This window comes from Sinocyclocheilus rhinocerous, unplaced genomic scaffold (assembly GCF_001515625.1).
Source record: "Sinocyclocheilus rhinocerous isolate Xijiao unplaced genomic scaffold, SAMN03320098_v1.1 scaffold820, whole genome shotgun sequence".
Classification (NCBI taxonomy): domain Eukaryota; kingdom Metazoa; phylum Chordata; class Actinopteri; order Cypriniformes; family Cyprinidae; genus Sinocyclocheilus; species Sinocyclocheilus rhinocerous.
In genome coordinates this window covers 872,728-887,292 of record NW_015670386.1, presented here as the reverse complement: position 1 = coordinate 887,292, position 14,565 = coordinate 872,728, and the positions used below count along the sequence as shown (strand labels likewise).

Sequence of the window (14,565 nt, the reverse complement as noted above, 5' to 3'; positions counted from 1 at the left end):
CGTGGTTGCCATGGGGACCAGGGTCCTGGGCCTCATTCACAGACAACTTGGCACCCAGTATGTTTATTGGGTGAGGGGTCTGTGAATGTTTGTTAATCTAATGAATAATTGATTTGTTAAATCAAATGAAAAATGGTGTGTCTGATTGGTCCAGACGCTACAGTCATTTAAAATGTAACTTAAAGCTTAAAGAGTTAGGAATAAGTACGTAATATGAATTATTTGCCAAACGGCAGTAATTTTCTGTGAATCTACGTCAGTTACGGAAGCGTCCGGGCGAGCGGATTCTCCGCAGCTTTGTCTCCTCCGCTCTGTCGCTATGACGCTTTAGGATTGTAGTGCATTCTCATTGGTTCGCAGGCCTGCGGCTGATTTCATGTGCGAGGTAAGATGTCCGCGAAGCGCTCACCCAAGCGGAAAAATGCACTGTTGCTGTCAGATCTCAACTGCCGAAAATCACATTGTGTTTAATGCAAAACCAACTCGACTAAATCAAAAGAAAAAAAACCCCTATAACTGTATATTTTTGTTTTCTCAAGCAAAGAAAAATGTAAAAGTCCACTGAAAACATATCTTAGATTTTTGGTCATAGACAATGTATGTTGAAGATATACGTTATTGTCAACGTGGTAAATTAAACAAAATGTTTATAAAAACGTGAGCTATATAGAATTTGAATAATTACAAGCAGGAAAAGAAAAACAATCCTCTGAACATTTTGAACATTAAAATGTATTACTGAAATAAATGAACTTTTCCACAACATTCTAATTTATTGAGGTGCATCTCAATAAATTAGAATGTCGTGGAAAAGTTCATTTATTTCAGTAATTCAACTCAAATTGTGAAACTCGTGTATTAAATAAATTCATACCACAAACCTTTAAATGGTAGTGTACATTATTTGCAGTCCTTGTGTAGTAATTATACCTCTTTTATTACGTTTTAAAATACTTTCTTCATGGCTAAATAAATCAAGTGTTATGATTTTGTTTTGGTCTTTTAAGTAAGGCTTCTAACTCTTTGTTGAAGCATTTTTTAAACACCTATGGTAAAAATCAATGTTAGAAGAGGTATGTTGCTGAGACTAACCAAAGAATGACCATTAAGCATTTTGTGTATTACTTTGTGTATTCACTTCAAGTATGAGCGTCATCAAATTGATTACCACTACTTAAGTAAAACATGTTTTTCTAACATTGCTTCCTGTCTCAGAGTCTTGCAAACTCAAATGTTAAGAGTCCAGTCAGTTTTTCTGTCTCAAACCTAATCTGTCCCAGATTAGGCCTCCTAATTGATTCAGCCTGACTCAGTGGGCAGTATTTAAGAAGCAGGATCCATACAGCAAGAGGCCAAAATGCTCTCACACTCAGGCTCCTGTCAACACAAAGCTCTTCCACGCCGTCACGTCCAGGTTCAGCCGGACGAGCAGAAACAGACAAAGGGATGGTCGTGGCCAGTGTTGGGGGTAACGCATTACAAGTAACGCGAGTTATATAATCAGATTACTTTTTTCAAGTAACTAGTAAAGTAACGCATTACTTTTTTAATTTACAAGAAAATATCGGAGTTACTTTTTCAAAAAAGTAACTAACGCCAGTTAATTTGTTTTGCTTCATTGTTTTTTTTTTATTGCTGAAGAGTGTTTCTTCTCCTGCGTTCTACTGTACAGACGTGAATTTACTTTTCCTTCAGCCTGAGGTTTATTCATTACACTTTTTGGTGTGAAAGGGGTTTTTACATTTGCTGTAAATAGAACTTCTTATATTAAAAACAATCAAGCTTTGTTCATATTTAAAAAGTAACGTGAAAGTAATGCAAAAGTAATATAATACATTACTTTCCATAAAAAGTAACTAAGTAACGTAATTAGTTACTTTTTTAGGGAGTAACGCAGTATTGTAATGCATTACTTTTAAAAGTAACTTTCCCCAACACTGGTCGTGGCAGCGTCTGACAGTCAGAATAATACTTTACCGAATGCTGCGGAGCTGCCAGGTTTTTTGTATTCCTGAAGTGCTGCTGTAATATTGGGAGAGACATCTTGCTTTTGTGAGCATTTCATCAGCTCTAATGTATTGGTTCCTCAGGGGGATAATGTGGGGAGTGAATGAACAAATTAATTTAGCTCAGTAGGAGGACAGCGGCCGAGTGCAGGAGGCAGGCTTGTCAGTGTGACGCTGTGTCAATGAGAGGATTATGGGGGAGAAAACCACACTCGGTATCATGCTGGTGACATCTGCGCCGTGTCTGGATGGTGCATCCCTCTACTTGCTCTTCATCAGCCTGTTTAGACAAACTGACACAGGGTTGGCCTTGTTTACAAGTCAATTTAATAATCTATCTGAAGGGGCTGCCTGCCAGCCTTTTTGTATTTACCGTTGCGTTTAGTCTTGGAGAATGTTCTCTTCTGATTGGCATTGGATTGTATTTGACCTCCGTTTTGGCTCAGTAATCGTCACATTTTGTAACACTTAAGATAATAGCAGCTGCTGCATAATGCCGGTGCTGTGTTTGACATTTTATTTACCTGTAGCCTTAGGGAGATGGAAATGGGTTCTGGGAAGGGCATCTAGACTGCTGTCATGCATAGTCATGTCTAGACTGTACATTTGCAGTGCTGAAGGAGCATCTGTGGATTTCTGTGAAATATAATTTTATATTCAGCAGTTGGCGAGGCACCACATACCTCCAGAACATGGATTCCCAAACTACTACTTTAGTAAGGGTTTTATTATAACAGTTTTTATTGTACAATTATTTATTTGTATTTTTGTTGTGTTTTTCCCCTCATTTTTTATGATTTAATAAAAATAAAAATATTTTTAACACTTTTATTAAGATATTAATGATTTATTGTTTTATTGATTTAATGTATTTATTGTAGTTTAACCTAAAGAGCACAGTGTTCATTGATCTACAGTGACTTTTAATTATTGAAATATAAAATTAAAAACTATTAAATATACTATTAAGTTATGATTAAATTTTCTTGACGCAGAGCATATTTTAATTAAACAATGTTTTGCAAATTATAAGACTTTTTATTTTATTTTAAGACTAATGTTCATCTGTGATTTTTATCATTGATGCATCAGAAAGTTAAATAACCCAACATTCATAATTATTAAATTACAATTATTACATCTATATAATACATGATACAAATTTATGAATTTATGTTATAGTTCTGTGGAACTTTCTGCTGTGTTCATAAACAAAATACGTATACAAATGCAAATATACGTTTATAGAATAAATTATGAATGATGGGCATTATGGTTCTGTGGAACTTTGAGTTCTGTAACCAGAGCGGTTGTATAGCAAATCCTTTGTAGCTCATGCTTTTAATAGTTTTTCTGTGATCCAATTTCCCTAATGGAGTTACATTTAGGGAATTCATTGAGGAAAAGGTTTTTAAAAGAAACCTTTCTCTTCTGTGTGTACATCAGTACATGTATGGGACACATAGCAGAGTGTTTTTGAATACAAAAATAAAGTAGTATTTTAGGTAATAATATCTCACAAGTGTGTTTAAGTTAAATTGTTTAATTCAAACTATTGTTACAGTGAGAAACAAACACTGACCTGGTGTATTAAGAACAGTGACTTTTTTGTGGTATGGATAAATGATTTATACATGCACATTAAGTCTAGACCTTTTAGACTAATGCAACTATTACTTTGGAGAGAATGACATTATGGGTGGGTTGCACCAATAAGAATTAAGCTTAAATCTAGTTTAAATCAAGGTTTATCTAACAATTCTGTTGCACCAAACTTTAAACCTTGTTTAAAAATAAGCAGGTTTACATTTAAACCATCATTTTGATGCTGGATTTATTTTATATTTAGGATAGATTAACATGAATCCTGTTGCTCCATGACTTTAAACTCAGATTTAGGGATGCAACGATACCATTTCTTCAGAAACGATCCGATCCGATACCAAAAATTCTGAGTATCGGCCAATTCCGATCCGATACCAGCGCAGTTTTTTTTTTATTTTTTTAATCAATGTAGAATTTCTGTACTTCTGTGGGTTGACCTGATCATCACTCTTGTGTGTGTTAAACACAATCTGCTAAATATAGACAACTTAATTTTAATGAAAAATAACAAATGAAACCATATATAATTATAATCTATGACAAAAATACTATTATAAACCAGGTTAGTGGATAATTCAGCAGAAAAAGTTATTCTAGAAAAAGCATGTGCGCACAATAATTTTATAAAAACATTAAACTAAACAACATTTAGTGAAACAACATTATTTAGTGGGAAACAAATAAAAGTTAATAAGTGTAGGACTAAATCTGGTAAAATGTTACACATTGCTCTTTGTATTGTTGTAAAATACATTCATGAAAAACAAGTAACCTAAATATATATATATATATATATATGTATATATATATATACTATAAAAAAGACATTTCTTTTAAATGCATAGCACAGTAATGAAGGCAGCAACGTATGATCGATAGAACAGAACAAAAAAGACAATTGATAATCTTTCATTGCGCAAAAGTATAATACTAAAGCGCGGCACAAAGCGCTTATGCGCATCCAGAATAAGGGTGTATCACACTAGGCAATCTTAACCGTGCCCGAGCACGTCTTGACCCCCAAAGCCCGGTTCGTTTGACTAGTGTGTGATCACTCCGTGCCGCAGTTCGTTTAGCCGGCCCTGGCTCGGTTGGAAGAGGTGGGCCAGAGCGCGGTTCACTTGGGCTCGGGCGCGGTACGCATGTAGTGTGATCGCTCCGTGCCTCGCTCGGTTGGAAGAGGTGGGCCAGAGCGCGGTTCAGTTATATACAGATCAGTGAGTGTGAGCGCTAACTGCACCCGAGCGCTGAACTTCTGTAATAAACCACAAAGTTAACAAAACGATGCACTCCACTGTGCTGAGCGAGAGCGCTTCTCTGCTGTCTTCACGTGCTATCGGAAACTTCATATTTCCCACTTATGAAGTCGTGAGTGCTTCATGTGAGCGCTGCTGCAGTCATAGGCCCACCCCAAATGCTCTCATTTGTTAAGACGCGTGGTGACACCCATCCCAAGCCAGTACTGATCAACATCCCACCCCTCCTGTGACCCATGGTTTGTCTGTGTATTCAGAGCCAGTGAGCATTGGACTTTCATAATAATAAAAAAGCGCGATAAAATAATTGTCGGCGTTAATCAATTAATGTTTTAACGCGATAACGCGTTAACTTGCCCAGCCCTAATTTAAATATATTTCCAAGATTATGAAATCTGTATGCACTCAAAGTTTTCATTGCTTGCTTGATCAGCTGTTTGATCAACAGTCTCACTACGTAGCAGTTTATAAAGACTGCTGACATTTTACAAGTTTATTTCCTTTATCGACAAAAGCAACTTATGTCAGAGACATAAGGAATATTAACATTGTTACTGTTTAATTACAATGGCAAATATATCATGGCGGAGAAAATTAATCGTAGATGGAGGTTTTAAACGCAGGTTAGAATTCTAATCCCAGATTTGTTCATCTGTGTTTAAAATGAAGTGGTACTCGATTTAAAATAAAACCCAGATCAACTAATCCTTGATTAGCTCTAAACTTTGCTTAAATTAATCCTTGTTGGTGCAACCCACCCTAAGTGTCTGTTCAAGGTGGCACTCATTAAGTAGACCACTATATGACATCAGCGGTCCCCTTCTTGTGCTGGATGTTAGTCTTTTAATATGAATCCACTAGCATGTGTGCATACTGTGGCTCGCGCTGCAGGGGCAATGGAAAAGATCAATGTGGCACACCTGACTTGCCGAGTCCTCCCTATAGAGGAGCTGTTGCTTATTAACTTTAATTAAATCGCCGCGGAATCGTGCGCTACTCGCCGGAGCGAAAAACGGCCGAATCCCCTCCTTTGAGAGCCTGCCAGACGCCTTTGGATCTCCTTCATTCTCTGTCTATTGAAGGGTATAAAATGGGCAGTGATAAGCGAATTACAAAAGGCATCCTGGAGGAATAGGAAGGGATATTTTTCACAGTAACACAACCTGGATTGATTCTGATTGATTTTCCCAAACCACCAGTAACAAGGCTTGTAAGCAAGCACGCATATGCACGCGCACACATCTCGCTCCCCAGAACAGCCTTATTAAACTTTGTGTAAAGCATTTCCTGGAATTGAATTCAGTGGGGAGCTTGCTGTGGGAGTCTCTCAGTGGGCTTCTCATGCATACTGCACATACATCCTGAATGTCAGGATAGTGTTGGATGATGTTAGAATATCCTTTTATGCATTATTTCCCTGTAATTCCTAAATGAATTAAATTTGTTTCAGTGGTGCAGTTCTGTTGTTATGGAAGATGCAAGCTGTTATTACAAATAGTAGTGGAGTTTTATTTTAATTGGGGCTGTGAATCAATAAAAATGTAAAAAAAAAAAATCTCAGTTTTCTGTGATTTAATAGTAATTAATCATGTTAAGTGCAGTTAAAGGGATAGTTCACCAAAAAAATGAAAATTCGGTCATTAATTACTCACCCTCATGTCGTTTCAAAACCAATAAGACCTTTGTTCATCTTCGGAACACAAATTAAGATATTTTAGATTAAATCCGAGAGCTTTCTGATCCGGCATAGACAGCCATGCAACTACCACGTTCAAGGTCCAGAAAGGTAGTAAGGACATCAATAAAATTGTCCATGTGACATCAGTGGTTCAACAGTAATTTTCTGAAGCTACAAGAATACTTTTTGTGCGCAGAGAAAACAAAAATAATTACTTTATTCAACAATTTCTTCTCTTCTATGTCAGTTTTTGATGCACATTCATTAGAGTATAATAACGTATGCGTGTGGTGCTGCTGACACAGGAGCCAGTGTTTCACTCTAAAGACATTTATTTACCGTTTACTTTAATCTGCCATCAGATGTTGTTGTCATAATGTGTTGCTATGGGTTGCGTCTTGCTTTGAACCTGACTGACTGGACAGACTGGCATTCTTCCACAGCGAGCTTTATGCTTTCTAACCTTGTTTTTTTCTAGGCTTGATTGTGTTTATGGGGTGCTTTGTTTAAAAAAAAATTATGATATCTCTGTTTGCATTGAACTTTCAGCATCGTAACTTTGCAGATATTGTTTATGCTCAAACAGCAACATTACACACTAACTAACATTAAAAAAGCGCATTTACTTGTCTTTGGAAACTGTTTGAAGTCAGTTGGGGAGATGATAGTGTTAGACTGCTTAGCATCTCTTTGATAGTGGGGAGAATTATTTGGCAATTTAGCACCCATATAAATGTATAGTCTGTGGCCAGGACTGTAATTTATATGCAAATATCAAAGGCTAAAAGGGGTCTCTTAAGCCATAAACCCGAAAGACCATCCATGATTTTACGCAGACGCTACAGCCCCCCTTTTGGCTGATGAAGTTCACCTGCACACATCGTCAGACAACAGTTTTCATGATGTTCGGACAGCAGGTGGATCATGATGATCGGGTGGCAGGTGGATCATGATGGCTAGATGGCAGGTGGATCCTGAAGGCCGGATGGCATGTCAATCCTAATTTTCAGAAGGCAGGTGGATCAGGATTGTCAGATGGCAGGTGGATCCTAATTTTCCCCAGCCTTTGGATCCTCAGCTTGGGTGTTAACCTTGGTCAGGTTCAGCATTGTCTCCGCCTGGGTCCCTCTTTTCCGGTAACTCCGTTTGAAGGTTCGAGGAAGGGCAGCTGTGCACCTGTTAATGGACCTTTGCACCCCGTTGACTCTGAGCGAGGAGGTTGTGGGCGAGGGGCCCGATGATCTTGGTGAGATCTTTGTGGCTGTAGTCCTGTGTCGGATCGTGTGACATCAGGGCGCTCAGGTTGTCGTCGAGCTGTTCCCGGCTCAGGTGCTGCAGGCCGCCGGCTGCTTCAGACAGGAGTGTACCAGTTATGGCACTCAACCAGGACTCTAGTCGATTCCAGTGGGCATCAGGGCTGGATGATCGAGACATGCTGGCTCACTGGTGAAGAGAGACTGGTGAAGAGAGAGAGAGAGGGAGAGAGGGACAGCACGAAAAGGCCAATGCAAGTCCTTACAGCGTTAGCAGGCTGCAATTATAGTAATTATATGTTCTATGCACGGTCTGTTTGATGAGTACAAACAGTTTGCGGAGTGTGGACCAGACACCTGTTATCTCAGCCGTGAATGGCAAGGTGTGTCTAATTGTTGTGGGGGGGCCCCGGAAAAGATCTAACTAAGATTGTTGACAGCGTGATCGTCTAAAAACTTTGGCAGCTTGGGTCGTCAATCTATTACTCAGCCTTCCCTGATGATTCTCAAAGGTTCGGTCTCTAGGCAAACAGAACAGAACAAAATGAAAAACAAACAAACCAACAAACCAATATAAATGTATAGTCTGTGGCCAGGACTGTAATTTATATGCAAATGTCAAAGGCTAAAAGGGGTCTCTTAAGCCATAAACCCCAAAGACCATCCATGATTTTACGCAGACGCTACATATCAGTAGTCCCATATTCATAATTGTGACCACACAGTTGGTTTACAATATCTACCATTGTAACATGTTTACGTCTACCAATGTCTATTTGTATATATACATACATATACACTATACACACTGTAGTAATTGTTATTTTTTATTTATAAATGTTTTTTTTACATTTGAGCCAGTGGCCATGAGAAACTCTCTGCTGATCCCTGTATAAATTGGATTGATTTTAATAACTTTATAACTTTATTATACTTGAAGTGTGCACTAAGCCCTAGAAAAATACAAGTATACTCAATATTCAGTGACTTGAATCAGATTGTGGGTGCAAAAAAACATGATCCGGACATCCCTGATAAATTTTTTTTAATATGCATTTTTTTATAATTTATTAACAATTACAGAACATGATCAAACTTAAAACAACTTTTAATAAAAAATGTAATCCATGTCAATGTAATCATATTTTAATTAATAGCATGTTAAGCATTGCCTTTATTGTAAAATAACTCCACATGATGTTTCTCTCTTTTTTAATATAAAGTAGCGTCTTTTTGAACTCACCAGCTTCTATGCACATTTCATCTCTTTAATGATAGATTTATTTTGACTATTTTAGAGAAAACGAAGTTCTGAAGGTCCAGCTGAAGAAGTATGTTGGAGCTGTCCAAATGCTGAAAAGAGAAGGCAGCCAAGGCAATGACGGTAAGGCAGTGTTCTCATACTATAGCATGTTTAATAAAATGTGGCCACCTTGCAGCCATTTTCATATACTTGGTGGTTTTTTAAAACTTGTAACCAGATAAAACCACCTATTTAAAGTCAGATACATAAACATGAATGATTTTGTGGAGGAAAAAGGACTGTTCATTTTTTTCAGTGTAAAAAACCCCCCCACAGTTATCTGTGCAGTGATGCATTGTATCGGCAGACAATCCAATCCCCTGGAGGGTTTAGAAGGGACCCAAACATTTTCTAATAAAATAAAAAAAATTGAAATATTGCATTGCAGTTGTTCCTTTGCTTCTGCAGACTATTAGCATGTGTGTGATGAATGACATGACATCCCTCTGTGGGATGCTGTCATATGTTTGAACAGCCTGTGTCTATAATTTCAGTAATTTCTGCATTTTGGTGGGAATTTCAATTATCTCTACATCATTTCATCAACAGCTTGCATCAGATGAACATTGTAAGATTTTTTCCATGCAGTAAGTTTAGTGTGGTAGCACGGCTCTCATATGCAAAGTAAAAGTATGCCTTACAGGAGCTGAAATGCGAAGCGTTTATCAAAATTCCTGTGTGGGTTGTTTGCGTCTCAGCCCTTTCGATAAATCCAGATAACTGGGTGATGCACACCCAGCAACAATTGGTTGCGAACCTTTATTACTGCATCTCTTTAATGGATTTGACAAACATGCTCATCTTCACAGATCAGCAGTCGCAGCTCTCCCAGCTCGTCATTGCGTTGCGGTATTACAGTATCAGTCAGATCTGTGTGTGGAAGTGTGGTCCCACACGAGAGTAAGCCTCAGAGAAACCCCAAACGGATGCCTAATAAAGAGTTTTATACGGCCGGATCATGCTGCGTGTGCCGGGTCTATTATGGCTCCATTGTGGATGCACCGAGCAGCACTATTGTTGCAAATTTCCCCATTTGCTGTCTATCTGGCTTTCTCTCTCTCTGCTGCTGCAAGAAATAAAACTAGAAAAATAGAGGCGACCACATGCGAGTCTAATGCTCCATTCGAAAACCCAGTGAGCTGCCTATGGAGGCTGGGTTTTAAACCATTGAAGATGTGCTCCCAACTTGATGTTAGGCATAGGCATTCCTTGCCTGCCTTCTTTTTAATCAAATGTTATGCCGTTTTAGCAACATTTTATGATATCATTGCATGTATCCTTCACAGAATATGCATTCCCAGAATGCATTGTGACCAGCTCTAGTGATAAGATGAATCTAAATTGGCAAACGAGAAATGCCATTGTAATTTTTTTTATTTACGAGTATTGAACGAGTATTTATGATTTGAAGTAGCTCTTTGTAAATTAATTATTTTTCAAATATTTATGAAAAATAAATTATACAATTAATTTAATAAAAATTTTTTATATAATTATTTGAAAATTAATTTAATTTCAAGATATAAACTCAGAATTCTGAATGACTTTCTGAGTTTACATCTCTCAAAAAAAGGTAATTGTGTTTTATCTCACATTTCTGACTTTTATTCGCTGTCGCAAGTTATATCTTGCAATTCTGACATTTTAACTTGCAATTTCAAATTTATCAAGAGAAAAAACGCCTAAATTGTGAGAGAAAAGGTTGCAGTTACCTTTTTTTATTATTTTTCCTGTGGTGGAACAAGCTTCCATACTCAGTTAATCTGATTTGACTTTTATTACAACATACAGTTTTAAGTAGTGCTGTCAAACGATTAATCGCGATTAATATATATATTGAAAATATTTACATGTATTTACATGTATGTATTTATATATACACAATAAATATACACAGTATACACACATATATTATGTAAACAAAAACTTTTATTTTGGATGCAGTTAATCGCGATTAATCGTTTGACAGCACTAGTTTTAAGTAAATAAGTTTCATTTTTAGGTGATTTGTTTTTGTTGTAATGCTTATCATTGAGCTATCATAACTTTGCACAGTATTAGCGTCAGACTGTTCTATTTATAGGCTTGATTGTGTTTATGGGGTGCAGTCTAACATGTGTTAATGCTTCGTTTGTTAAAAAACGCATTATTTTTCACATAATTTACCTTTATTCCACACCGCTCTGTCCCTTCTCCTCTGAACGCACTGATCATTTCCTGCTTTTATGACGCCCCTCCCTCAGAAATACACGATGGGCTCTGATTGGCTAGCTAGCCCAGTGTGTTGTGATTGGCTAAACCGCCTCTAGCGCACGTCTAAAAGTCCCGCCCCTCAACATAGCGGCATGAGCTCCGGTTGTATTGTAAACAATGACGTCGTCTATATTGCTTTTCAATTTGAGCCCGATTGAGACGCAGAGTAGATTAGTGAAGAGGATCGCGCAGAACCTGTGCAAGCACGGCTTTTAATGGTGGGCCTAAGATTTTTGTTTGTTGTTGTGTCATACTTTTAGATACGCTGTTATTTGTAAATGCTACTGCTTCTGTTAGCTTTTAATATACGGTTTTATCCTGATTAAAGCTAGGCCAGGAACGTATTGAGAACCGCTGCTTTAGAACATTGATTTTGAAACTTGTGAATCCATTAGAATTGTTAGAAGACAGAATCGCAATTCATATATGAATATATTTTTATGTGCACCCCTAGTTTTCTCTTCCTCTTCTCTAAATAAGCTCAGCATGGCCTCGCCCCCTTTGCTGCGTGTTCCCGGAGGCTGGGTTTATGTAAAATTCTGGGTTCTTGACATAACGGACCTGGGAAGTAACTCGTTGTAGTCCCTTACCAGTCGTTTTTGTAGGCATTAAACTGCCAGAATTTTAAAAGACAATATCTCCGTTTGCATTGAACTTTCAGATTCGTAACTTTGCAGATATTGTTTATGATCAAACAGCAACATTACACACTAACTAACATTAAAAAAGTGAAATCGCAATTAACCCCCCCTTTAAGTCTTCTGTATGCAACACTCTTTGTATGGTGCGCTGCCTATGTAGAGCACGCACATATGAGGTTCTGTGACTGTTAGGTGCTGCCTGTGTAGGCTGTAGACAGCGAGGCAGATCACTAGATTGTAGAACAGGGCTTAAATGATTCCTCCCTCCATGTCTTCTGGGCTAATGATGTGTCCGTACTGTACTCTGACTTTGATGTTGAACAGCAACTGAAAAGGATGGTACGGACACATCAAATTGATATACAAGCGCACAATACGAGACTTTTTCATGTTCTGTCAGACTGTGCGCACATGATATGAGCTCTTTTGAAAGTTTTGCTGTAAGATCATGATATGTTAAAAAAGAATTCCTTGCATCTCCCCAAAGTTGAACTGCTATCACGGTATTGCGAGTGTTGGATTAGAGCATGCAATTAGATAAACGCCTCGCTCCACCAAAATGTGAAATTGAAGAATCTTTTTCATTCCCATATCAAATATCCTTTTATTAGGCACTGGAAGTGAACAGGAAATCATGCAAATGAGGAGAGGTTAAGTGTCTTGTCACTTGCAGAGGCTGCAAAGAGAGCAGAAACAGCTGGGGTTTTAGGTTTTTTGTTTCTGTTCTTTTCTCCAGAAATGTGGGTCAAAGGGAGAGTCATCAGTTCTGGGATAACCCAAGTTGAGAGAACCCTACATTTGTCTCTTGTTGATGGATGGTAGCATCTCGTTATAATATAAATGTATCTGTGTAGTTAGAAAAAAGAAGTTACAGGAATGGGTCGCTGTGTTTGACTAGTTGTCCAACAACCAAATAGTTAATTAGTGTGGTCAGCAATTTTATATAGATTATTTTCCTTTTTCTAATTAGCATTCTAACACACTGCTGTTTTTTTTAGCTGACAGTTGGCACCATTTCAGAGAAGTTTCATACTTTTCTAGCTTTTTTCTAACACAAGAACTAATTCCTTATTAAGGACTTTTGCTATTGGTAAGTGTGGCTTGGCATTTAGTAGCAACTTTTTTTTTTGTTTAAAGCAGGGGTTTGCAAACTTTTCGACATGACATGCCATTTTTTATTTTTCTGGTTAACCACTATGCCAATATCACCTCCCCCTCCTTATTTTTTTAAATGCATGCTGTATTTATATATTACATAAGCATTTTTAAATGATAAGATAAAAAACCAATATTTGATTTTCATTTAAGCATTTTTTCATAAATTGTTTTTTTTTAAGTGCCCCTATTATGGATTTTTGAAAATGACCTTTCATGCAGTGTGTAACACAGCTCTAAGTGAATGAAAACATCCTGCAATGTTTTAAATCTGAAAGTGCACCGTGTATAAAGTTATTGTCTCTCAAAAGAAAGAGTCGACTCTGAATCACTGAAACGAGTCGTTTTTAAAACGAATCCCAAGCCAGTTCATGTTGATGTCAACATGAGATTAGCGTCATGCAAAGGAGGGGTTTGGAAAAATGAATCGTTGAGCGAATCATTTGGGAGTCATTGAGCAAGTAAGGTAAAAATAATTGCATATTATAAGACAATGAAAGTGTTTTTTGACCTTGCATGCATGTCAACCTGTTGTTGGGGACTCTCAAAACCAAAATATGAACCTTTCATAACCCATAATAGGGGCACTTTAAACTTTTCCAAGGTTCTTTAATAACAGATGTACAACGTGACTGTACTGAACACCACTGAATGTGTGTGTGTAACAAGGCCAATTGTGCATTAAAACTGTTCAGTTTAATCACCGTTCTATATTAACTCTTCCCGCCAGCGTTTTTGAAAAAAGTTGCCAGCCACCGCCAGCGTTTTTGCTGATTTTCCAGAATATTTTGTTGTATGAATATCTGAACATGCAATACAGTAAAATAAAGATCAGACCCTCTACTTTCAAACAAAAAAATCTGTTTTATTCTAGATTCAAGCTTTGTTTTTTATCAACACTTGAATGCAGGTAGGTTTCATAAAAAAGCAACATTTTGAGCAAAAAGCTGAGAAAATCACATTTTTATCAAATACTACATCTGGATCATATTCATCAGTAATATTATCAGAACAAAGATGCAGTATGCTAGATGGCTTCCATCAGCACTCCCAAAGCTTGCACAGTCCTTTACGACTTCATGGATTGACATTTCACTCTGTAACATTAGGCAGTTTTCATATACAGTATATGTGGTTAGTGTTGATGATCTTATTCTTTTTCATGTGCATATGCATACATATGAGATAGCTCGTTTCTGTGTCCTCTTGGTCTGTGTTTTTGATCGGCACTTTCAAGACTCATTCAGGAGATGCGTAATAGCGCCCCCTAGCCTATAACAATGAGAACGCGGAAACCCGGAAAATTCCATGTTTGGCAGGGAAGAGTTGTCTCATGAATAACAGAAAATTCTGTGCTTGGCGTGGAAAGAGTTAATGCGCTGCTTTATTTGACGTGCACACACAAACACAAACAC

At 37.5% G+C, this 14,565-nt stretch overlaps 1 protein-coding gene across 2 annotated transcripts in view; it reads left to right on the top strand.

Moving 5' to 3' along the window:
• Positions 1-14,565, top strand: part of LOC107734208 (sorting nexin-29-like) — a 112,388-nt gene that overhangs the window by 33,869 nt on the left and 63,954 nt on the right. For both annotated transcript variants that reach the window (XM_016546101.1, XM_016546099.1), the window contains exon 14: positions 9,097-9,182. In XM_016546101.1, the coding sequence (XP_016401587.1) occupies positions 9,097-9,182 (86 nt within the window). The remainder of the gene's footprint in view (positions 1-9,096; positions 9,183-14,565) is intronic.